Source organism: Taurulus bubalis (genome assembly GCF_910589615.1).
Source record: "Taurulus bubalis genome assembly, chromosome: 3".
NCBI classification, from domain to species: domain Eukaryota; kingdom Metazoa; phylum Chordata; class Actinopteri; order Perciformes; family Cottidae; genus Taurulus; species Taurulus bubalis.
The window spans coordinates 5,621,991-5,648,396 of record NC_136591.1 but is presented as its reverse complement, the minus strand read 5'-3'; the positions used below and the strand labels follow the sequence as shown (position 1 = coordinate 5,648,396).

General features: G+C 43.6%; 2 protein-coding genes and 1 long non-coding RNA gene across 3 annotated transcripts; 2 read left to right on the top strand and 1 right to left on the bottom strand.

Annotated features, from left to right (window-relative positions):
* Nucleotides 1-15,422: 15,422 nt before the first annotated feature.
* On the bottom strand, nt 15,423-17,529 carry smim20 (small integral membrane protein 20). Its single transcript, XM_079214665.1, has 3 exons — nt 17,398-17,529; nt 16,594-16,650; nt 15,423-15,888 (listed from the first exon to the last, which is right to left on the bottom strand). Exons 1-3 carry the CDS (start codon nt 17,504-17,506, stop codon nt 15,845-15,847), a joined length of 210 nt encoding a protein of 69 aa, XP_079070791.1. The 5' UTR covers nt 17,507-17,529; the 3' UTR covers nt 15,423-15,844.
* A 218-nt stretch (nt 17,530-17,747) lies between these two features.
* man2b2 (mannosidase, alpha, class 2B, member 2) lies at nt 17,748-23,541 on the top strand (the record flags this gene model as incomplete). Its single annotated transcript, XM_079215349.1, has 19 exons — nt 17,748-17,873; nt 18,047-18,193; nt 18,480-18,585; nt 18,671-18,843; nt 19,077-19,192; nt 19,351-19,528; nt 19,626-19,824; nt 19,908-20,098; nt 20,273-20,444; nt 20,591-20,727; nt 20,881-21,155; nt 21,481-21,672; nt 21,760-22,003; nt 22,079-22,189; nt 22,277-22,469; nt 22,555-22,701; nt 22,829-22,941; nt 23,038-23,155; nt 23,250-23,541. The coding sequence occupies 19 exons, from the start codon at nt 17,748-17,750 to the stop codon at nt 23,387-23,389; spliced, it is 3,078 nt and encodes a 1,025-aa protein (XP_079071475.1). The 3' UTR covers nt 23,390-23,541.
* Nucleotides 23,542-24,896: 1,355 nt separating this feature from the next.
* On the top strand, nt 24,897-25,361 carry LOC306734590. The gene is made up of 3 exons (XR_013770967.1): nt 24,897-24,965; nt 25,045-25,116; nt 25,248-25,361. It is a non-coding gene; the product is annotated as an uncharacterized lncRNA (long non-coding RNA).
* Nucleotides 25,362-26,406: the final 1,045 nt, after the last annotated feature.

Below are 26,406 nucleotides of genomic sequence, written 5' to 3'. Positions count from 1 at the left end.
CACACACAAATACAAATCTCCTCTGAGCCCCCCTCCCGAGGCCCCATCACCCAACATGACATCACAGGCGGGAGAGGGTGACACTAACCCTCTCAAGGTTAATGAAGTGAGGTTGTGACCGCAGGGGGCCGGTGATTCAAATCACCGTGGCGAGCGTCTCGGAGAAATGCTCACCAGGAATATTAAAATATTGTCTCCGTCCTCAACGAGGTGAGACAAAGTGGTTCTGTTTTTTAACCCGGTACCGGATGTGACAAATGTTTTGCTGGTCTCTACGTTGATCCAAGCAAAGCATTTCATACAGTTGATAATTCCCTTCACATACTCACATTCCCTCGATGGCCCTACAGTTCCCTGGTTTAGGAACAAGATGGAGGACCTCCAAATGAAGCTATAAAATACTGTTTGTTCGTGCCCTGTTTCTGACCTGACGCCGCCAACCACCAACACCGTTTCATGATGGGACAATGCTATAAAGCATCCACCCCGATCTGCTCCCTCTGCGGACTTTGTCGTTCTCCAATAACGTCGCCTGACTTCCTCTTTTGCTCCCATCATGATCACTATAGCGGCTTGAGGGCTTTAACACATGACAGTCTCACATGTCTGGGTGGTGTACTGTTTGATTTCTTTATGATCTGGAGTTCTTGTGGGGTCTTTTGGAGAGCCTTTGCTGCTCTAGACATTAAAAGGATATGTTCCTCTTTCGAACATTTGCATCATAATCTTTATGAAGATGGTACAATTTTGTATACAGCTGTGTATATATATATATATATATATAGCTTCTCCTTGGCAATATCCAATCTATAAGACCATTTTCAGGTCTTACAAGAGCTCAAACATCTTAGTCTGGTTTTTATTGCTAAAGAGCAACGACAACAACAACAACAAACTAAGCCATGCTCCTCACAAAATGTAAATGTGTGTCTGCTGGTATATGCCTTGGATGGCTCATAAATATCCGACCTGGTTAACCAACACGTGTGTCTCCTTCTGGAGGGTCACAAATTCAAAACAGAGCTCAGGAAAAATGTGTTTAAATGTTTTGCGACACTCAGATGGAAACGTCATTGAAGTTGATCACATGATTTGTTTGACAGATAGTACAATTTGACTTGAGTCCACCATTGACCATTCCTGTACCTGCAGGATGGTTAGATCTGGATGACATAGATCTATAAGGTTGAATAGGCCTTCGTCCCATACTGTTGTGTTGAAAACGCATCCATGCAAAAGAAAGAGAAGCTAATTGGGTATTTTGTCCTTGTAAATGTGTCACTTGGTATGAATGAGGCTTACTGGCCGTTAAATCGTGTGTGTGTGTGCGTGTGCGTGTGGGGGGTTCTTGGAGAGGTCAAAGTTGAAAGGTCAGGAGATCAACCTGAGGTAGTGTCATGAACACCAGCTGGTACATCTGCTGATGATCCCGGGGGGAGAAAAAGCGAGGGAAAAACTGGCAGACAGAAAGTTTGGTATGAAGGTTAAGACAAAACCTCGCTGCGAGAGAAATTAAATGTCGGGACATACAGATGTCGATGGAGCCAAAATACGACTGAGGCCAACAGAAAAATGTGCATCTATTTATATACGTGTAAAAGTGTCTCCGTTGTCTGTACTGAATCCGGCCTCACCCTCTCCTTCCCCTTCTTCCGACTATAAACCAACCGTATTACCTTTAAATAAAAAACATCTTTCCGTCTTTTCCCTCGTTCTCTTTTTCTTTCTGCTCATTTTAAGCCTCTTCCTGCCTTCGCTGCGGGTTACCTCCGACTCCTGACTGGGTGGGAGCAGCAATGGGCCAAACGATGATGTCACCGCTGTTATTTTCAATAAGGGTGAGCTCATTGGCTGAAACCACAGAGAAACCGGCGTCCAAGTGTCAGGGAACAAGCAGCCGGGGGTTGCTGTCGGCCTGGCGGTGGCCTTCGTTTGCTCCGTATCTGGGGAAAGGATCTGGGACAAATTGTGGTTGCTCTCAATATTCCTATCTATCAGTCGTTCTAGCTATTACACTTCTATGTCTTACTCTACGGAGTTATAAATGAGTAGCGTGTCATTAAGAGAGAATGGAGTCATTAAGAAGACGGGGACACGAGGAAAAAGAAAAGAAGAAAAAAAAGAAGACGGAAAGCGACACCAAGACCGCAACAGACAGCGAGAATGAATAACACAGCTTTTCACGTTTAGGAGTCTGGCTCGAAGGCCTCAAGGAGCAGATATGAGAGCGCGGAGGCCAGCAGCCACACGCCAGCTGACCATGACATGGAAAGAGTGACACAGCTGTGCAAGATGTGCCAGAGGACTGATAAAACAACCGCTCCTCCTATGATTCCAGTTTCAACTCATTGCTGTTCCAGTTCCCTGTTGACTTCCTATACAGACGTTTTAAAGCTGCCAACAACATTTATGTTAAGGGACCTTTTTTTATTAGTTTGGTGAAGTACATTTTACATTTCAACAGATGCAATATGTCAAATAAAGTTTGGTAGAAGGACGTTTTTCAGTCGAATAGTAAATATGACAATTATTCAGGGTGGAATGGAGGTCTGAAAAAATCAGAGGCCCTCCCCAATATTAATATGATTAAGAGACACCCCTTAATTTAGAAAAAAAACTAAAACATTATCACCGTACTAATATCTTAGAATAATGGAAAACATAATCGAATGGTTACTATTCCAGCCCTTTGTTGTTCAAAGAGAAGCTTAATAAATGCGATGATGAATTCTCATTGTATTGTCTATTCATTCTAAATGACAAATTTAACTTATTCATAGTTTCACTTTGTGTTATGAAATCTAATAACCATGAAGATTCACGTCTCTTCTGTTTCCCAAACCTGCCATAATGGTCCTATTAACTTCTGGCTGTTTGATGAGAACAATAAAATTCTGTCACGGTGAGCGTTTTGTTGTCCTCTGCATATGGCACCTTTATGACTTTTATCATGCCGATGTTCCACCGAGCAATCCTAAGAGATTAGATTCTGAATTACAGCATAGTTTGGCTACCAGCACAAAAGAGCTATGATGGTAATAAAGAGTTACAGCCTCTACGGGCAGGAAGTCATCACGAAACAAGCAACACAAATCAATGCAGACTCTCAGCATCCCCTCTTCCCTCAGTGTAAACCTCTGCCGTCAGGAAGAAGACCGCGTGGGCCAAAGTGCTTCCGTTTGTTCCAGCCTCCATCGAGCTGCACACTCTTAGTTTGTAATGTGCAATAAATACACCAGCACTGTAATTCTTGCAGGTTCTTTATGAAGCTGCCGTGCAGTCGCTGTCAAATGTCTCTTTGTGTTTTAAGATGCATGGTTTCATGTTGTTTTTTTGTGATTTCTTTTTTCTTTTCTTTTTCTTTTATACAAGTTGCACATTACCTCAAACTAGACAACAAAATAAATACAAAATAATACATAACAGCATAACAACCAACTATACGAACAATCAGACAAGGACAGAAAACTCGAACATAAATCATCATCCATATTGAACCTACTATAACAACTATATGTTAATGAATGTTGTGCACATGGGCCCCCGGGAGTCCCTTGGAACCCAAAGTTGCAACCTCTCATTCTTACCACCATTTTATTTTCAGTTTATGTTTGATTTCTTTTTTAATATGATGCAGCAGACTTAAGAAGACACGTGCACTTCGTATTGTTACAGCCAGACCTTCTGGGTAGTTCTGTGATCACTGCCACTCACCTTGGCTCTCGTTCCAGACTCCGCCCTCCTGTGTGATTGCAAGCCCCGCCCTCATTGTTTCCACCTGTGCCTCGTTCCCCCGTGCATTTAGTCTGTGTCAACCCCGTGTTCTGTGCCAGTTTGTCTCTAAATACCAGTGTTTTTCTCTGTGTGCTTTTCCCGTGTTTGACCCTTTTTTGTTCTCTCGTGAGTTTGCTTGCCGATTTGGATACCTCTGATTATCTGTGTACCGAACCCTGAGTAAATACTTTGCTTTCACCGTGGTTCCAGTTCCTTAACACCTATGCCTGTTCCCTGTGGGTTGTCAAAAGCACTCTGAGAAATGTAGGACATCATAAAGTCACGCTTAACGTTTTCTGGGTTTCAAAACAAAAGAATAAGCTTTGATTCTGAACTTTTTAGCCAAAATAAATGGAAATATACAAATCTACAACAGTTGGGCAAACCGCTACTAAATGGACCATGTGTTGAGATTGCTTTTTCCCCAACTGCTGTTTCCAAGGTCAGAACAGAAAAGCAGGTAAATAAAAAGCACTTAGAAAGTAATGCTCTAAGGGTGACATCTGTCCCCTATTGTGATGGAGAGCAGCTTTTTGTCGATACAATTGAATCCAACGCAAACATGCCAAATTGAATGATATACACATCAATTTGTAGAACGGGAGCAAGGGGAAGTCAGACCCATTGTGTGTGACATGCATACACACACTGGCTGCCAAGACACACACACACACAGTAGGCACAATGGAGACATGCATGCATGGTTCATAGAGGCCAGTTGAAAGAGATAGAAGAGGCGGCTTTCTGCTCTCCGGATATTCATGAGACTTATCTGTGTGTGTATTTATGCATCACATCTGTGTGCCAGTCAGGTTATCTGTAAGTGTGTGTGTGTGTGAGAGGGTCAGTCTGGGCACCACTCCAGACTGCTAAGAAGGAAAGGAGTGGGTTTCACCACAGGAGGTGGGTCTGGGCACTGTGCCAATCAGCCTAGCTAGCACACACACACACACACACACACACACACACACACTGCCCGAGGCAGTGGCCCTGTGCTGTTAATGCCTGCAGGCGGAACTGACCACTCGCTGCCCCCACAGACACCGAGGACACAGAGAGAGCTGAAAAGGGAGGGATCGGGAGAGGAGAGGGAGACAGGGGGGAGAGCAGAGAGAGGACAGGCTGATAAGGTGGAGGCTGAGAGAGACACGGAAACAGAGGCTGATAATGATAGATGGAGAAAAACAGAGAGAGAAAGACAGGGAAAATGAGGTGTAAAGGGAAAAACAGATGGCAGCAAACAAATGGAAAGAGGGGAAGAAAGATGACTGGGCTGTGTTATGAGTAGGTGTGTTTGTTGTGGAAGGTGCAGTGAGGGGTCCAGAGACTTGGAAAGAGGGGGGAGACAGACAGAGAAAAGAGTGGAAAATGTTTTTGAAGAAGGGTGACAGGGACGGACAAGGGCTTTAGGGAGAGTGGAAAAGGGATAAGATAAAAGAGTGTAGGCAGGGGAAGTGTGTGAGTGCTTGAGAGGCAAAGACAAAGATAGCTAATGTGATACACTTTAGTGGTCTGAGGACCTACAAAGCATCTTTTAATTGAACTGATAAGGGAGATGAGAGCACTTGTGTGGAAGAGAGAGGAAGAGATGAGGCAGGAAATTAGAGAAAAGGGGGATGTGAGAAAGAGTGGGGGAAAAAGATTGAACCGACGGGCTTTGAATCCTGTTCAGTGGCTGAAACCCAGACACGGAATACCCCTGTGCATTGTGTGTTGTTAAACCTGAAACAACTGATTTGTTTGGCCACTTTGGATCAGTGCAGACGAGCTGTAAACACGACACTGAGATACTATCTTTAGTCAAAAAAGCTGTGAGCAAACACTTGTCTATTTACACATCCAGAGGGTACGGGTCTCTGGGGAGAAACGTTGGCATTGTACGTTGTCGACTGTTTTGCATTAGCAAGTGACGTAATATATTACATATTACTTTAGTGGGCATGAAATTGAAGTAGTATAATAATGAGCTAAACCAGTGAGAATGGATCAAACAAACACAGGACTTTCACTCAGGAGGCCACTGTCCATGTCCTGTGTGGAGCCCAAACTATAAGTTACGTTAAAAAAAAGTAACCTTAACCAAGTGGTTTTGTTGCCTAAACCCAACCAAACGCTCCACAACGTTAACCATGTGGCACTGTAAGCGTGATAAGAGGCTCACATGAAACTTATTTAAGAAACATATTCATGATTCAGGAATGTGAACATTCAACTTTCAGAAACGTACAGTGACAAAAAAGTTAGTTAGTTTCATTATTAGTGTGACGATTGTCTGTGGGCCTGTTAATACGTGTTTAAAAAAAACAATATGCATTTATCTCTAATGTCATATAGCATTCTTATTACCTGATAATACAGTTTTCTCTTGAAAATTTAAATATATAAATATTTTAAAGAAGCACCAAAATCAAGCAAAAACAAGGTTTTGAAAAAGTCTCCCAACAAGGTCATCAGTGTTTTCTTAACAGCACCGAGTGTCAAAGGTGGCTTTTGTATAGTTGTTGCTCCGACTGCTGTTGCTTTCACTCCTCTTTTCTGCAGTACAGACAAGCGGAGAGGGAAGAGAGAGAGAGAGAGAGATACAGCAAGACAGGAGTTGCTAAGAGAGAGACAGAAAAGAAAAGAAAGTGAGTGAGACAGAGGAAGAGGAAGAGAAAGAAAGAAAGAACGTCTGTGCTGGTGCCAGAACGAGGTATAGGGTTTCCTGAGCCTTGTTTTCCTGACTTAGCCGTTCTGTAAGCCCTCCATCCACTTCCCCTGTTACACACACACACACACACACACACTCACTCCTCGTCTCTCCTCAAATCACACTACATATCGCAGGAGATAGAGGCTTTTGGAAAACTGAGCCCAGTTCCCTTGGGCTATTCCCAACCCCTCGCTCCGGTTACACCACCACGTTCCAGAGCGCAATTCCTCAGTGCTGGGCTGAGTTTACTTAGGCAGATGCCTCTCTCCTCAAAAACGCTGCACAATCCCCCCCCCCTAGAGCACTTAATCTCTGTTATTGGAACTCTGCCCCTATCAGTCCCCTTCCATCTCAATATTATTGGAGGCAGAGATAATAAAAGTTGCAATAAATATGTGAAATAGCATCAGGAGTGCACAGCAAGTCCGTTTCCTCTGCACTTTACGTCGAAGTGAACGTGTTAATATGTGAAGTGTGCATATGTAACTATGGGCTCAGTGGAATTGCCGAACTAATGTATGAATAAAAGCCAAAAGCTCTCCATTCAGAATTCAGTGGTGCGGTTTGATGTGACTGACATTGAAAAGCAGAAGGTCAATGTAAAAGCTCTTGTGCTTCAGAGTAAGGAGGTGTTTCATCCTCGAAGCCATTAAAGATCTGCGGAGTCGTCCCGTCGCGTTAAATTGTCTGCGGCCCATTTATGGTTGATCTGATGGCTTGCTCTAAAAGATGGCAGAGAGTCAAAAGATGCATCATCCTGATGCGGAAGTCCCGCCGGGTTAGGACTTGGAGCTGCAGGCATAGAAATCACAGACACACAGATGTACCGCAGGGGAAATATAAGATAAAGTGCAAAATTCCTAGAAGTTCACCATTGTAAATAATAGAAAGAAGCAGTGGTTTATTATGAATTATTACTCAGTATAGCAACTTCATCATCCCATACCTCCTTCTACTGGTCTATGCTGCTTTATGGTGAATATAAGGTGATTCTCAACCTTTTATGCTTGTGAATAATAACTGTTATGAGTCATAGGTCACCCCAAAACAAAGATTTTGGATCAGATATTAGCAATTTACTTATTACCACGGACAGGATACCGGCCTAAGGTATGGTAATAAGCCACCAAAACAATCCTTCAAGACAAAGTAAAGGAATACCCACAAAGCTCGGCACTATACATGCACATAAATGCTTTGGATAATGGCTTTCAGTCCTCGCCGTCTGTGGTGGATCTGATATGTTCCGCACGGCGTGCTGTAGGTAGCGGGAGGGAAGCAGACATTACTGTGCCGTAGTGTGCATTAGGAATCCAGAAGCCACAAGTACAAGTTGGTTTTCCTTCTCTCTTGTCTCTCCCCATCCCAGAGCCAAACCACTCTTTCTGATACCTCAGCCTCTGTCCCAGTGATTCATTCAAGCATCCACCCACTAAAGAAACACTGAAAACAAAGAGCCAACGCAACATGAAACAGCCAATACTTTCCCGACCACATGCCTTCACACACTACAAGCTCCATGCACCCGCATGGACAGCACAAATGAGATCTCCTCAAAAAGATATACACTTTTCTTCACCACCTTCCACATCATTCCATCTCCATCCTGTTTTTTTTCCGCACCCCAAAAGCCCTAAAGGCAACGACATTAATGCCACCATACATCCCGGCTCAAATCCAGCACCGACCTGAGGTGACATCATCCCACTAACCCCCCCCCTCCTTTTGCTCCTTGTCTTTCTCCTTCTGCACCGATCCTACTTGAACAAAGGGCTGCGTTCCAACACAAATCATCCAACCCTGTCCTTAATGACAGGGTAGAGCTAAGTGATGCCATGGGGCAGGAGAGCTGGAGGTACTTTGGTCTGGGACGCTGCCCGGTCAGGATTCCTCCCTGAAACATGTGGTTTGTTCTCTCTCTCTCTCTGTCTCTCTCTCTCTCTGAATGGAGCAGCACCGGAGGGATAGATGGATGAGGAGAGCAGGGAGCAGGAAAAAGGGGAGACCACAAAGTAAGCTCATAGCCCAAAGGGAGAGATCATTGGTAGCTCAGGTGGGATATGATTCTGCTTTCATGTCAGGGTGGCTTTCTTGTGCGGATGGCATTAAATAGCAGAAGTATACCCTTCGGACAGAATATGAGGATGAGGTTTATGCACGCAATTCAATCGTTTTTGCAAATTTCCTACTGAGATCAGTGCATACGGGCGCTATTTAATCCTGTGGTTAGGTTTCGGGTTATGCTCACGACATGACCATGGTTTATTTTTTGACCCGCCATCGCACGTACGGCCGAGGCGAACAAATGTAGGAAATAATGAGGTTCTTGAGCAGTTGTGGAAAGAAAATCCTTTCCAAGGCTCTAAATCATTCTATTGAGAAGAATACTATTTCCACTATAACACTGTCCTCAACAGCCCGTTGTTGAGAAAATCTGACAAGCAGACAGAGCTGTTTTTGAGCCTTTTGAGGGTGAGTTCACTTCAAGTCACAAGTCATTCAATGCAAGTCTCAAGTCAGGTCCTATCAGACAAGTTCACATGGTATCACAAGTCAGTTAGGACTACTTCAAGTCAAGTCTCAAGTCTTGTAACGGCAAGGCCCAAGGAGTTAAAGACAAGTCCAATTCACAGCACGAAAGTCTCAACTATTAGTCCAATTCTGGATTTAAGTCTTGCAATACCAAATCACAAGTCCTTAAGTACAAGTCTCACATCCTTTGAGACAAGATCAAGTCTTGTGATAGTAAGTCTTAACATATACGGTCAAGTTGGAATCAAGTCATGTTTTGTTATAGCAGTCTCAAGCAATTTTGAGTCAATTCATTTGAGACACCCCCAAGTCAGGTCTTACTTCACAAGTCTCAGTCAAGTCACAAGCCATTCAGAGCAAACACAGTATAAGTCTCGTTCCTGTGTCTTGTAGTGAAACTAAGTCATTTGAGTTCAGGATTGAAGTCTCGTAATAACGAGTCCAAAGTTGTCTCCAGTCCTTCAGTCTTCATTGGCTACTTCTAAGTCAGCCTTTGATGTCTGGCCATTAAAATGACACTTTTAAAAAGAAAAATCTGGAATTTTACCAGGTTTAAAAGATAAGGCCACACCTCAAGTAAATCAAGTCTGACAGCAGTGGGATCCAAGGCGAGTCTTCATTTTTGTGACATACATGGGCCTCAAGTCTCCAGCCCTGAAAGCCATAATGTGAATCAGCAGGTTTGGGCTGGAGAAGCTCAGAAAGCCTGTTGCTTATCAGCAAAACAATCTACAAAAGGCAGTATTGTGTTTCCTCATGGATTTCTTCTCTTCAGAGCTTTTTTTTGGGGGGGACTACGTGAGGAAGGTAGATGCATCGAGCAGATACAGTAGACTCCCTGGATAGGCAGAAATACAGATTACCAGAGTTACTAATCATTTGGACGATGATCCGGTTGTGTCAAATCTGCTACAGCGCTCAGAGTGGTCCCGGTTTGATTTTAGCCACATGTGAGCCCGCCTGCCTGGTGCTGTAAACCTGCCATTGTTCTGGGTCAGCTCCCCGAAGATGTCCTTAAGGCGCGCACACAAACGCACACTCCTCCTCCTCCTCCTCCTCCTCCTTTTCCTCGCTGGGGAGCGGGCCAAAAGCGGACAGCCTGTGTTCCGTCAAGGCGTCCAAAATTCCATGACTTTCCCCTGAATACCCGTCCGGAGCCAAGTCATATATTCTGTTGTCATCCACAAGGCCCTGATGAAAACCCACGAGGAACACAGAGGCACACCGTCTTCACTCACACACACACGCCACTTACAATAAAATAATACACACCAAATATGACGCATCGCTGTGTATGCTAAATATCCATCAAAGCCATTTCATTCTATGCAGCTGCTGCTGTGCCATAGGATACAGGTTTGACTTATTGAATTCATTGGCTCTGTGCGTTAACCACTAATAACAGGATGTAGTTCATCGAGCTGCATGAAAATAGCAGGATATTCGGAGTATTTTCAACACTGTGATTCATCCGGCCCACTGGTGCATGGAGTCCAACTCAAACCAGACTCAGTATGTCATATAGATCACAACATTGCAGATATATATTTTTGTATCAATCTTTACTGCGTAGCCTGCTGTTTAACAGCTCTGTGAAATTGCATACCTTCTGTATTGTTCACTGCGATGTAATTTTTTAAATGCCGCCTTAGGGTTAAACTGTTTATTTTGATACAGTCCCTCAGATTGAGGAGGGAGTTAAAGCGGCGTGCCAGGAAATATGAATGAAAACTGGCCCACCGGGTCGAAAAACAAAAGCTGTTTAAAGGAGGTCTTTGTGTTTTCTTTACATAAGCGATGGATTTGATAGGCCGCAGACTTATTTTCCCGAATGAACGTGTCAAGTATTAAGGTGCCTTATAAATCACCCTTCCACACTCGTGGCTCCCCTCTTTTCTTTGCCTTTCCGAGAGGTTTGGAGGAGCAGCGTGATTGCTTGCAGCTCTGGCCCTCTTTGTCAGTAACCTCGCCTGAATCAACAACCGGGCCCTGCTGTTTTAGTGCAAAAGAAATGTTTAAGATTATAATGGGACTGTGAAACGGAAACCCGCTGCATGACGTGATTGACGGCCGAGGCTCGCACGAGCTCAGGCGGCGGTGTGCTGTGATGGCGTGCGTTCAGCAGGGGTGGCAATAATATGTCAATCTGTGTGTGTGTGTGTGTGTGTGTGTGTGTGTGGTTTTTGAAGGACTCCGTTAATCAAAGAGTCCAGAGTTAAATGTAATTGTGGTTTCAACATTTTGGTTCCACATAATCAGTGGAACACGGGACGACACGTTAAAGAAGGAAAAGATGATCTGCCAGATTATAGGCCGGTCCATAACAAAGATTTTCCTCCACATTGAAAAAAACAGGACGGGGGAAATAATAACTTTTTTTTTCCAACCTTAAACTCCGACTAATTGCTTAAACATTTCCTCTAGTGATCCATACGAGGACATTAGCCAAGCGACGGGCTTCTGGCTCTCTTCAAGCCACATTTGAGAATTTCCTTCCCCATTCTGAGGTGTTGCTTCATCACAGTCACTGGCTGCCTGAAGAGCTGTGAAGAAAGAAGAGTTGAGTTTAACCATAAACACAGCAGAGACCACTTGGTGTTCCTTTCCTGAGTTTTTGTACATCTCTGAAAGGTCTGTTTTGCAATTACTTACTTTGAATAGTTGCATCTCTTTCTACTGGACACATTTTCTACATATGATAACAAATACAATAAAAACAGAATCCTGTGTTTGCTGCTGTGCAACAGATAGAGAGGTGTGTGTATCAGTGACTTTTTGTATAAAAGGCACAAAAAAGTCCTCCCAGTGCTAACTGTCCACAGCTGGATTGTCATTGTATTTGGTATGAAACAAATATTGGACAATTTGATGGTGTGAGATAGAAAAATTGAGGCATCAGTTATTAGAATTCATCCTGAGGGAAACATGGACATGAGTACAGCACTTCATGGCAATCCATCCAACACATTTTTTTGCCGATATTTCACAAAAAGAACCACAAACGTTAACCTCTGTGATGAGAAAATATCAGATTTCCACAAATGTGGGTTCTGTTTATTCAGTTAAAAAAAAAGAGAAATCCCCAAAGAACGCTCGGCACCAGTAACTTGTCACTTAAATACAAAATAAATATAAACTAAATATTGTGAAAATGACCATGTTCCCTCTTAATTACTGGATGCATGTTCATAACACATTTCTGGGTGACCAAACAGTGATACTGTTCATAATGAGGAGGAGAGAGCCGACAAAACCGTCATTGCATCATCCGCCCCTCGTCCACTGACTCGTTGGACTCACGGCTCGGCCCGACACACAACGCAGCAGTGAACTGCGATGCCTTCACGACTGGGCAACGGAGACGCAGCCGAAAACACACCATAATTATCTATTTGTGGTCCCGCTTCAGGCAAAAAAAATGAGCAGAATACAAAAGCACACACGATGTTTGGAGTTCCAGTAAGTTAACCACAGTTTAGTCTCCGGGGGATGCTGCGTTCCTCTTCTTCGCCTCCTTTCCTGAACGACACACACACACACACACACACACTGAACATACACACTGAACACACTGAATGTAACTCCCAACCACACTGGAGCAGTTTTCCTTGCCCGCCTGTTGCGAGCCTCTTTTTTCTTGGACGTTGCTTCAGACTTGAGCTATCTGTTTCCACAGCCGTGCGCCTGCTGACCCAAGAATGTGTACATGCGTTGTTTTACAAGACTAAGCAGCGTAGATGTGAGAGGAGAAGAGTCGACTCTTGCCTGCTTTCGTGGGAGAAAACCAACAGGGAGTGTGTGCTTTTTTGGCTTTCTTCTTTTTTTACTCTTCCACTCCTGTTATTTAGTTTTTTTTGCAAATATTGGATTATTAAGCTTGGACCATTTTTGTGTACTAACAAATAGCAGAGATACAACCTTTGCTCATAAGATGCACATCTTACATTTTTTTTGTATAAATTGCATGTCAACATAAATATATTTCCACTTTGTATTTGCTAGTTATTATAACATGGATATAATGATGTTGGAGTCCTTTTTTGCTATGAATTATCTCTCTGTGGACTGATTTTAATGTTCATGTTTACTTTCATTGCTACATTTACCTAACTTTTATCCAGGCGGCAACCTCCAGCTCTGGAAAGCGAAGCCAATGTGGAAGTGTCTTACACTTGCATTCTCTCTACTGGCTATCAGGGGGCGACTCCTCTGGTTGCAAAAAAAAGTCTGATTGTATAGAAGTCTATGAGAAAATGACCCTAGTTCTCACTTGATTTATTACGTCAGTAAACATTGTAAACATTAGTTTATGGTCTCAATTGGTTGAGCGAAGTCTTCTTCAATACAGCATGGCGTTCATTCCATAAATTATGGTCCAATTTAGAGTCATAACGATGCTTTAGGGAGTGGCTACCTTATTTACGGTGTGTTGTCAGTTCATGAAAGTTAACTGTCACATTTTGCTCATTTAAAAATATCTGGCGTAACTCCTCGTGTCACTTCTGGTTCCAAAAAAAACCCAAGATGCTTTCATCTTTAAAAGAATAATGTGAAACACAATGTTGATTCATAAGACGAAGAGATAAATCATCATAGTTATAGGATACTTTAATGATTACACGCGAGCATGGACCTCATTGTTCTTATCTGCACGTGTGTACGTGCAGATAAGAACATAAAAAAAGAACGAGAAGTCCTCCCTAACTGTAACACTTCAAATGGACATGAATGGCACCGTGTCATAAGAGGCTCTTCAGAGCTCTCCAGAGTTCTTGTTTTTGTTCACTTGTTATTTTCTGCTCCTATTTTCCACACTTGACTCGATCGAGGCGTTTACACTGCTCGTATTTTACATCCCAGCCCTTCCCGAAATGCTCTATGGCTGCTACTCCAACCCCGTGGCCTGTCTGTCAACCCTTGTTCCCATGGCAATTAGTTCAAAACCATGGCCAATTATCTGCCACTCTGGAACACACGCCTAACAAACTGCTCAGAGCGACTATGTGCCACCGCGCTCTGAAAACCCGTCTCAATAGCTGCGGCAGATTTGTGTGATGGGTTAATAGCAGGATAGTAAAAGTGCTGTGGGGCCACATTGTCGAGTTCATGTTGGTTTATAGTGCGCTCTGACCCCATTGAATGTTTTATAGTGATGGGTGTCTATCTACATATTCTGCTGAATGGGACAACGGCAACAAAAAGAGGACTATAGGCGATGCAGGGCCATAAAATCCGGGTGCAGACTTGAATAGACGGAGCTAAGAATCGAGTTTGCGTTTGAAATGAAATGTCACGGTGTCAAACACCAGGGATTCAAACACGGATTCACGGCCAAGCGAGACGAAAAAAGCTGAAGGCCGTGCCGCGCAACCTGTTACACACTTTGCCAGGCCGAAGTAACAGAGATTGAGTGTCTCTCTCTCTCGCTCTCTTCTGTGTGTAGGTGACGCGTCCCCTCAAGAATGTGGTTCTCTTCCTCTCGCCGTTAGCTTCAATTTCCCCTCTGGTTGCTTACTTCACTCACGCAGCCGAGAAGCTGTCGCTTGAGGAATCTGGAAAACACCAGCGGGGAATGAGAGGAATTTCTGCTTTTCGTTTTTCCTTCACCACCCCCTCACCCCGTGCTCTCTTTACTTTGGACGCCTCTGCACAGCCGGGCTCTTGAGTTTTCTCTTGTTTCTGAATGCAGCCCAACAATAACAACCTCTCATAAACAATGGGGCTTGTTGATTGGGGGGTTAGAGAAGGAGAGTGGCCGCCGCTGGCCCGTGCAGTCGGTTTTGCTGGCAGTAGGCCCGAAGAAACGGCCCTAAATGTCCGAAAGTACAGACTGCATTGGGGACTGTGAAAGATTTAAGGGCAACTTTAAAAATCCACCGTCTCCGAAGGACCATAAACACATGCTTTCGCTCTTTTCTTCGTCTATCTTTCCTCCAAGAGGACTTTGATGAACCAAACTCTGAAAGGGGATGCTGGGCAATGTCAGGAAACCACAAAAGTACAGGGGGAAAAAAAAAATTGTAGTTTTGGTATTCTCTGCTTTTGCAGCACCCATGGACTCGTAAAGGGAGTCTGGATCACGTCGAGTAGGACTTTAAAACAAGACGACCACGGCGCTCTGTCCGCTCCTTTCAGCCAATGGGCGAAACGCAGCTGGAGTCACATGGCATTTAAACAGCGGAGCAACAGTTAAACCCTGTGTCTGAGAAATGATAATACAGAGTGATGTGTCCTGGAATGACTGTCTCTACTATTTCCACTTCGGAAAATGATACTGCATATTACTGGACATTGTCCCTCATCTGCTGAACCGTTTTTATATGAACTATATCAAAATCAAATGTCAGAAGAGATTCTGGTGAATAGGATGGGTAAGCAAACCACTGTATTTTATTATAATTTCCACAGGCTGCATACCAGAGCAAGGCTTTTTGGAAATAGAGAAGTTTTTCCAAAATATCCAAGATGCACAAACAAAACATTACACAGCTCAGTGCTTTTTGTGTGTGACAGATAGGCACGGAGCTCCCCCTTGTGGACAAAAGAGGACAAGCAGCAAGTGAAACTTGTGCTTCTTGACTCACGTCCACTGCAATTTGTATCGATTTTTTTTTTCTTTTCTGTCTGCCATCACAATACATTACCCATAAACACAAAGGTGCTTTCTTTATAAGAGCTTTAAACTTTATTCACAGGATTTAAGGAAACACTTACAACCTAAAGCACATTCTGGAAAGCATTCACTCACACACACTCCAAGCACTCATCAGATGGGCGCTCTCCGTTCAAAGTCTTCATCAGCATCAGTGTCAGAGGAATTATTGAAGGGTGAGCCGTCACTGGTTGTCATTTGCCTGAAGGCTTGAATGGATCAGACCATATCTTCACACCTTTAGATAAAAGAATAAAACATAACAAAATGAACAGTGGCAGCATGCATGTATCTGCAACGTCACACCACTTGAATACACATGAAAGGGTGGTAACTCCTCCTAGTAGGTTTGTTTCAACAGAATGTGGAATCAAATAAAAAATTACTAGCTGAATACCAAACTTATCCAAACACTGTAAACCCCACAAATAGTAAGACAAACAAGATAAGTTGGCAAGTACTGCACTAGACAAAAATAAAAAGGAAATAGCTGAAATGATTTGTCGCCTAATAAAAAAATAAATTAAATAAATTAGTTGCTCGACAGAAAAATAATTGCAAAATACTTGAAATCATTTTTCATGCAAATTCTTCAGCCTCTTAAATATGGAAATGTCCTGCTTTTCTTGGTTATTTGTATCATATTAAACTGAATATCTTTGGGCTTTGAACTGACAAAACAAAACATTTAAGGACATCAGCTTGGACATGTTTCACTACTCTCTAACATTTTATTGAACGATTCTAATCCGTGGATGGATCAATTTTGAAAATGCTCATTAGTTGCAGCCCTAAAAGGAAACAGAACTTCATCTAAAGCCAGTCAATCTGTGTCTGATAGATGCATGCATGAGATCTCAGTCTCCATAACCATCCATAATCAGGTATATATTATACTGGTTGTGTCGACTGAACACATTCATCCACAATGTGCCCTCCTTACCTACGGGTTGGATATCTGTCTGGTTGACTCCTGTCCGGTTCATCTTTTGGACGTCTCCTAGCAAAGAGAGAACGGTATGAAGTAATGTCAGAAGATGTTGGAGGTCATGAAGTTATGAATAACATTTTCACTAAGCATCTTTATTGTTCTCTTTTGTCAGCAATACGTTCATCCTCAATCCTCTGCATGTGTCCTGACTACAGCTTTCCATCACAGCTGGCCAGAACTGGCTCAGACTAAAAAAAGACTGTCCAGTAGCTTGAGGGGATTCACAAAAACAGACAGAGAAACCACAACTATTTAGCCAAATGAATTTTCCTGGCACCACTCTCGCTCTCTCTCTTTGTCCTAGTTGGTTTACTTGTTTATGGTTTTTGGGGAAAGTGTAGAGGAAACCTCTGGGTGTCTGTCCAGTTACACAACTCCTTTTTAACTTCTGCACACATTCAGCTAAACAGTTTTTCAACTTTATCTCTTCTGGAGAGCTTTCTATGTATGTTTTGCGAACTTAAACCCCCCAGTTCATTCATCAGTATGATAAATGAATGAGAAAAGACAAAAACAGGTTACAGCTAGCTAACAATCTAACCTAACGTTAACCTAGCTAACCTAACGTCTCTTAAAACAGGCAGTCTCCTCGCTGGATAAAGCTACTAGCTTCTTTTATTATTCGCTAAATAAAGCATAATTCAGCTTAGCTGCACACTACTAAAATGTATATAGGAAACAGCATTCACGTGACATTACTAAACTGTCTGGTTGTGTAACTGGTCGTGTAACTGGACGTGTAGGCAAGCCACTTACTGTACTCTTCATTGTGCGTGAGCGGGTAGAAGAATATGGGGTAAAACGCCGCAGCAATAGCCGTTACAAAGCCTCCAAATATCAACGCTATTCTCTGATTTTTGGACATTTTACTGGTGTATCGGGTGATACACTTTCACCTCCAAGTGTACGCAGTGTTTACTAATTTTATTTCCGGTTTGAAGGTCACCAAAACCAAGCGTTGACAAAAAGCGGCGTCAAGCTGGATTGATTCTTCTGGGCTTCCGTAGAAAAGGGAGTCACGTGCTGCAGTACAACAATAATAAGGAAGTCTGGGTGAAGATTTGAGACTCTGGAAGTTGTTTTCTCTACTTTCACGGGCTAAAAAGATGGGAAATTTAGCCGTTGTTGTGTTTTTTCTTTGTTGCTGTTACACAGCAGGAGAAAACGAGCCAATTCAAACATTTGTAATTCCTCACAGCCACATGGATGTTGGCTGGGTGTACACTATACAGGTAAGTTTCTTTCACTAAATTCTTCACTAGGTGTTACACTTGACAACCATATAGTGTACAGCCTGCTGTCTAGCTATTTCCGTTAACCAAACCACTAATATCCACATACTGCGGATGAATGTGTGTATTTTTCACGTCACATAATATATATATATGTGTGTATTTTTCCACAGGAGAGTATGCACGCCTATGCAGCCAATGTGTACACCAGTGTGACTGAGGAGCTGTCGAAGGCTGCAGACCGCAGGTTCATCGCTGTGGAGCAGGAGTTCTTTCGACTGTGGTGGGATACTGTGGCCACAGACTCGCATAAAAAACAAGTAAGGACACAGGATGTGTCAACATTCTGCACTGACATGAAATAATGCAAGATAGTCTTGATAAATCACCTACTAAACATACTAAATTATCCCATATTGCACTTGTAATTAATTCATAAAGTTTGGAGACTTGCAAGAAATGTGAAACGAGTGCGTCAGAGGTTGAGATATCCTTGTTTTAGTTGCTGTTTTTAAAGGTTGAGTCCTTCTTCCCATGTAAAACAATGTTGGAGCAACCCTTTACATATACAGTACTCAACATGTTATGGCTTGCTTGGCTTTATAGGTACGACAGCTTGTTAAAGAGGGTCGACTTGAGTTCATCATCGGGGGCCAAGTGATGCACGACGAGGCTGTAACTGATCTAGACGACGAGATACTACAAATGACCGGTAGTGCACCACGTTTCCTGCGCCTGTAAATGTCTGTTTGAGAGAAGAAGATATGTAGTAGCCTTTTTTTTCTGTGCTGTCTCAGAGGGACACGGTTTCCTCTACGAGACGTTCGGGGTGCGTCCTCAGTTTTCCTGGCACGTGGATCCATTTGGAGCCTCTGCGACCACGCCGGTCCTCTTTGCCCTGGCTGGGTTCAACGCCCACCTCATCTCCCGCATTGACTATGACCTGAAAGACACCATGCAGAAAAACAAGGTTTGAGTTGATACTACTGCCATCAGTTAAGGCAATACTATTACAAATTCACAAACTGTACACGCTTCCCCACAGCACATTTACAACCTAAGAACACATTCCGTTTAAAAGCTGTTCTATCGCCAGAAAAGTAAATTGGCGTTGTGAAACTAAAAACTAACCTTGTCAAACTAACCTTAAAATGGTACTAAATAGTCACAGCCTGTTGTTTATCTGTTTTTTTTTTTGTACAGAAACTTCAATTCATTTGGAGAGGTTCTCCCTCTTTAAAAGAGAAGCAGCAGATCTTCACTCACACTATGGACCAGTTTAGCTATTGCACCCCATCTCACCTGCCATTCTCCAACAGGTAGTCCATGTTTTGACTCTTTATTAGTCAGACAAAAGTGTCTTCAACTCTTGACGTACTCTGTTTAGTTTTAACGTAATTCTATATCCATATTTAGAAAATGAGTATTATTGAATAGTAATAATAGAGATAAAAAGAAACATGCTCTTACGTCTCAGCTCTGGTTTCTACTGGAATGGAGTTGCCTTGTTTCCCGATCCTCCTAAAAACGGAGTTTACCCCAACATGAGCCTGCCTGTCAACAAGGAGACGGTACAAGCCTATGCCAAGACGATGGTGGAGAACATCAAGCAGAGGGCTGCTTGGTTCAGGACGAACCATGTGCTCTGGCCATGGGTGACTATGGGCCCTTTTTGAAAAATATTGGACTTTTTTATTCTAACTAGTAGATGACCATGTAACTAAAATATCTCACACTATCCTCGGGTTTCAGGGCTGTGACAAACAGTTCTACAACGCATCTGTCCAGTTCCACAACATGGATCCTCTGATGAAGTACATCAACCAGAACAGCAAAGAGTTTGGGGTGACAGTCCAGTATGCCACTCTTAGTGAATACTTCCAAGCCATCCACCAATCAAATCTTGTCTGGGAGCCTCGTGGGAATGAAGATTTTCTACCATATTCAACTGGTAAGAATTTAAACCCTAAAATATCATATTAAGCGCCGCCCGCTTCACATGAAAGAACAAATAAAATCGTATTTATTTCTTAGAACCGCACCAGGCGTGGACGGGCTTTTACGCCTCCAGAAATGTTCTGAAAGGAGTGGCGCGCCAGGCCAGCTCCCAGCTGCACGCAGCAGAGACTCTTTTCACCCGGTACCGAGTCCACTTCCCTGACGGACCTGTTACTAAAGACTGGGCCCTGGATAAACTGAGGGCGCTTCGCTGGGCTGTCTCTGAGGTAATTAGTCAAAAATATCTGACTCGTTTAACAGAAAATAAAGCAAATTGTGTCCGTTCGTGGTCGAATACATGATACAAATGACAAAAGTTAAGTGGGTTGGGATTCCTCATTGAAATATTGTTTGATTTTAACAGAAAATATGTGTGTGTGTGTGTTGTGTTTGTGTTTTAGGTCCAGCACCATGATGGCATCACTGGCACCGAGTCTCCCAAGGTGGCCGACATGTACCTGCAGCATCTCCTACAGGCCACGATGGGAGTGGATGAGCTTCTGGCCGCACTCATCCTGCTGCCCCACAACCTTGGATTACCCAGCATCCTCGGCAGCCGCTACCACCGAAAAGGTGTAATCATTTTGCATGTGCAATGCATCTTACATTAGCGTGCTATAACCTGTGCTTTGAAATGAATGTGAACACTAGCATGAAGAGGAGTCAACACATTTTGGCCGTCATTTAAATAAATAAATTCCTTCATTTACTCATCCCAGGTGTTCATCAGCCTTTGGAGCAACACATCATCATTTACAACCCATTGGCGTGGAACATCACCACCATCGTCAATATCACTGTGTCATTTCCCACTGCAGCCATCTTTGATGATGATGGACAACCAGTGGCTGCACAGGTTGGTTTACGATGTAACTTTTGCTGAACTGTGGTTGCATGCGGCAGTTACAGGATAAGGATTAATTGTAAATCATAGCGTAGCAGTCACATTAGAGAGAGAAAAGATGAGATGAACGTATACAGCAATAACTTCCACCTCTGTATGTTCCAGATCCAGAAGGCCGCACAGTCCAATGTGTCCTATGATCTTTTCATTATGGTGGAACTTGGAGGCCTTCAGCACAGGAAATACCTGATTAAGTCCTCTGAGAAGAAATGCTCTGGGAGGAAGTGTGGCTGGACTTATGAAGCCAAAGGGGTTTTGTTCGAGAGACGCAGCATCTGGGACTCGATGAAAACAGGGAGGAGACTCCTGCCTGTTATAAATGAATGTTACAAGCTGATGTTTGACCAGGATACAAATCTACTGCACAGCATCACTTACCTGTAAGAGTCTGCAGATTATGTTGCACCACATGCAGATATACTGAAGTCAATTTTCACTATACATAGGGAGTAGTTAATCATTTACAGAAACTAAGTAAGTAATTTAAGTAATATTCAAGCAAAAATCACTGTTGCGAGCTTCTCAAATGTCTCTCAGACAGTAAATAGAATACATATGGATTATCAGCATAAGAGATATTTTGAGAATGACATTTTTTGTTGGACCTCCAATTGCTTCTGGCAATTGTACATCCCACTTAAAAAATGGTTTTCTCATATGACAATGTAACTCTCTGAACTTTTACCTCCACCTCGTCCTTGGCAGTCAAGAGCAAAGGAGAGTATTGGTGACGCAGGACTTCTGGGAGTACCACGCAAATGGAGATACGAAAGCAGGGCCCATCTCCGATAACTACGTCTTCAGTGCTAACGGCTCAGCTGTGCGGGCTTATGAGACCGTGGAGATGGAGATCATCCCCGGGAAGATTGTGACTGAGATCAGGCAGCGCTTCTACAGGTGGGTACAAGGAACCGGTCGTCGTGCAGTAAAATGAACCCTGATGGGGACACTCTTTCTTATGATTTGATATATTGCATCTTCCAGAAGGGAAAGTGATAAAGACTACACCTACTCCATCACAACCCGAGTCCCAGAATGCTTTGGGAGCAGGCCGCCATGTCATAGGCTGGAGCAGACCTATTCGCTGGGCCCCCTCCATCTCAACACTGAGGTCGCCCTCAGAACCAGCTCCTCCTTGAGAAACAACAGAACCTTGTACACGGATGACAATGGCTATCAGATGATGGAGAGGAGATACAGGCAGTTCACTAATAACACTTTAGCAAGAGTAAGTACCTGGACTTCTAGAAGACAAATACAGGCTTTATTATAGAATAATCTATATATAATGTGCATCTTGCAGAACTACTTCCCCATGGTTCGGGCAGCCTATATTGAGGATGACCTCAGCAGACTGGTGCTCGTCAGCGACAGAGCTCACGGTGTTTCCAGCCAAGCCAACGGACAACTAGAGGTACCAAAAAGCATGCAACAAATATGTCTCGTTTGGCGTCTATTCACACAGAAACATCCGTAAACATCTGTTTACACCCCCTTTCAGGTCATGCTCCATCGCCGTCTTTGGAACAACGTGCCGTGGAACCTTGGCTACAACCTGACCCTCAACGACAGCTCGGTCGTGAGGCCCACCCTGTGGATGATGCTGGGCTCCATCAGCGTCACCTCCAAGCTCTACCAGAAGGAGGCGATAGCGCTGCAGCACAGACCTGTCATCATGCCCATCGACCAACCTCGTGAGTGCTTATCATTTTTGGGCTGCATGACATCAAAAATCGATTTTGATTTTGGGATGTTTTTATTGCCGTCATGCACACTTAGAGAGATCCTGGCAGGAGAAGGAACCCAGAGGAAGTTCTCCTGTGGGTCCGGTGGTCCTGCCGCCCAACCTCCACCTGCTCAGCCTCAGTATCCCTGGATGGAACTACAGCTCTGATCATGATGTTCACCTCAGCCACATAAACTCAGGCAAATACTGGGGGTTATATTGTGAGGCGTTAAAGTCCTCTCTGATTCGTCTCAGGCAAATTGATAAACATCTGTTTGCCCTGGGGATTACATTCTGAAAAGTTTATTTATTTTGTTGTACATCTAGGTAAGGATCTGCACTCGGAGCCAGACTTCAATCGGGTCCTGTTGAGAATCATGCATCTCTTTGAGGAGGGAGAAGACCCTGAGCTTTCAAAGCCAGTCACCATAAACTTGAAGGTGCAACCAAACTACTTTCCATGTATGCATGTCATAGGAATAGCCTGGTATTTTCACCATTTAAAGATTAAAATGTTTTATTTTCTGTGTGAACAGGATGTTCTGCAGGGCATAGGGGAAGTAAAAGAGCTGGAGGAGCGTTCTCTTACAGGAACCTGGGATATCACCCGACTGCAGAGGTGGAACTGGAAGACTGCAGAGAACTTAAAAACAAGTGAGGAAGACTTTAATGTGTACATTTTATAAAATACCTGAAATGTCCTCATCCCTTTACATGCCTTGTTGTTTTGTGTTTTTCTTCATCTCAGGCAACAACAGCTGCTCCAGAGGCAGAGATGAGGCTTTCACTGTGACCATCTCACCCAAAGAGATCAGGACCTTCTTCGTTCACTTTGCCTCCAGGAACGTTTGGGCTGAACCGTCTTCTGTGAAGACAGACAATCATTAAACAGAATATGAAGATTTTTTTTAAAGATTTGATCTTTTGCTACATTGTTAATTAATACTTATTTTGCACATTTGTTGAAGAGCACTGATGCGTTGATTAGGTGTGCACGTTGTCACCTGTTGACTCTCACTGAATAAAGTGATTATTTTTGCCATGTTTGTTCAAATGTCTGACTTCACCAACAACACTGTAAAGTGTGTCTGATATTGGAGAGTTGCATTAAATTATAGATGAGAAATTTAGCACTGTATAAATAGTACACTTAATTAACTGTGGGCATTAACAGGCACATTTTCTACTGAAGAAATAATAAAAAATAATAATAAAATATTAAATAGTATTACAAATATGACTAATATCTCATGTATTGATCTCATGTATTGAACTCAACTATACAAAAACTATTAACACAACAGGCAAATAGGTCAAAATGTTTGAGTAATAAATATCACCATGAGACTTCCCCAGTTGATTACTTACATTAAGACCATTCATTTTGTAAAACAAGTTTTATGAAATGTGATTGTTTGGATATGCAAATGATGCATTGTCTTAATAAAATCGGTGCTAATTTGCATACATTTTAGAAACGGAAATCTGAACATTTGGAGAGAAAAAACTTAATGTTTTGACATTTGAGGCAAAGGTCTTTACTGAAGGGATTTCGGATATACCTTTGTATCACTTCATAAAACTGAAAACACTGTCAACATCCTTACAAAATGATATAAATCAGGCTATGAATGATATATGAACAAAATGGAAAACATTCAGAATATAGATAGGAATACAACTTAAGTGCGACTCAAATGGAGATCTCTGGCTCGGAGTGAGAAAAACACAATTTAAAGAAAATAGATATCTACTGTACAATTACATATATTTTGGAAGACACTACAGGAGAATAGGGTGGAATAAACACCGACATGTGTATTTGTTTTTAACCTGTAGTCCTCCAACATGGCCACTAGGGGCCTCACATCTCCATCACCAAACCAACTTCACGCTGCGACAGTGAGCGTCGAAAAGGCAACACCCGTCTGTGTGTCTGTGCATCAAACAAAGACTGTACATATATGAGAAGGTATCTGGATATAAGTCGTGTTAAACAGCATGGCCGGTGTTACTGTGACAATATAACACGCCATGCTAACTCGCCTGCGGAGGAGACGACGCCTGCAGTTTGGTACAAGATGAGCAGCGGCAGCGTGAGTGCGGTTCCCTTCATAATGTGCTATTTTATCAGCTCCGGGTATTTATTTTTTAGGATAGATATTATATTATAAGCGAACGCGTTTTGGTAAACCCAATGTCTGCATTGTCGCTGTTGTGCATCATGCAATAGGCCTATCGCGAGTCTTTATAGATGCTGGATGCTGGGAGGAGGCGTTGTTAGGATACTAGACTGGGAAGGAAGGGGCTGATGGGAGCATTGGGCTTCAGGGCTTATGTGTATCTAATGTGTTTCTCGCCCTATACATCCTCGGTGACTGTGTGCAAACAGAAACGAGAGAGGGAGCAGAGGAGGAGACTGCAGCACTTTCTAAGTGACCTGGCTTTACTCGGATCCTTGCAGGTCAGTGAAGGCTCACCAGCGATTAATGAACGCGGTTAACTTTGGTCAAACTACTTGTATGAGCTTGTTTGTGTTGCAGGGCTTTAAATACTTCCAGCCCTGGCTGAGAGGGAAAGAGGAGTTGCTGCTGACGGTCGTTAATGAAGATCTGGTGAGTTTCTGGAGGAGGAAAAAAACACACACACACACACATCTCACTTGCATTTGGTATTTATCATAATATCATCATCATCAGTGACTGCATGAATAACCCTGACCCCACTGTCCTGTCCTGTCCTGCAGGGTTGGCGCTCCCCAGGTTTTGTGGTCTCCAGAGCCTCCACTTACTCCTCCAGCAGCTGTAACAGCAGCAACGTCTCCCCCAGCAGCAGCTCCCCCAGCCTGGACAGCCGGAGCAGCTCTCCCCTCCCCGGGGAGCCACCGGGCCCCCGGAGGCCCCGGGACCCCCGAGAGCCGCCGCCGCCGTCTCACGCACACACCGAGATGCAGCCACAGGCTGTCAGGTGATAGTGTGTGTCAGTGTGTTTAGTAAAACAAAACAGTACAAAACAGTACAGGACAAAACAAAACAGTTTTGTCCTGTACTGTTTTGTACACTGACTGAAAAGTGAAAATGATGAGCAAGTCAATATGACGTTGCTTTGTTATTATGTAGCCTCGGATTAGCTCACGTTGCACAGCTTGCAAACATGCAGACATTAGACCCCATTGAGCTCTCTCTCTCTCTCTCTCTCTCTCTCTCCCTCTCTCTCCCTCTCTCTGTCCTCAGGGAGCCCAGCAGTGCGGAGCATCTCCTCCCAGCCTCTCCCAGTGAAAGAGAGATAGCAGTGCCTGTGAGCGCTTCAGCCAGTCTTACTTTTTACAACTTCTAACTTGTCTCCCTCTCACAGTCTCACGGCCTCCACTTTGTCCCCCAACAGGAGGTGAACTGCACTCTGTTTTTACTGGCCGGCTACGTCAAGTACGGGCGCCCCTACGCCTGGATCCGCTCCAATCACGAGCGCCTGGTCAACATCGGGGGCACCGACTCAATGGTCAAGGACACGCCCATGAAACTCAAGGCCATCGCAGACTGGCAGACGCGAGGTATGGAAACAATGTGAGGAATCCAAACATGAGAGAGCTATTGTTTCACTGCACAGATTCGATAATTACAACATTTTCCACGAGCTAAATCAGACGCAGATGTTTAACCTTCTTAGAGACTACCGTTTGCTGTGGATTGGGTTTGTGGAAAAAGTTCCAGGCGCTTTACTTAGAAGGATGACTGCACTCTGCAAGACAAAAAATGCATTTCTGTTTTCCGCTGTTGTGATTTGGAGGTATTCGCGTGTGGGACATCATCAGCGAGCTGGTGTGCCTGTGCACCGTCCCCTCTCCCTCCAACCCCTTCGCCCTGGACGTGCGCTACATCAAAAGCCTTCCCCTCCCCGACCGTTTC

Excerpts from the sequence above, each read along its gene's own strand:
- smim20 (XM_079214665.1), bottom strand. The coding sequence starts at position 17,506 with ATGTCCAAAAATCAGAGAATAGCGTTGATATTTGGAGGCTTTGTAACG. Across the intron at positions 16,651-17,397 it reads CACGCACAATGAAGAGTACA|GAGACGTCCAAAAGATGAAC; the intron begins GTAAGTGGCTTG and ends TCTCTTTGCTAG. Across the intron at positions 15,889-16,593 it reads GACAGATATCCAACCCGTAG|GTGTGAAGATATGGTCTGAT; the intron begins GTAAGGAGGGCA and ends TTTTATCTAAAG.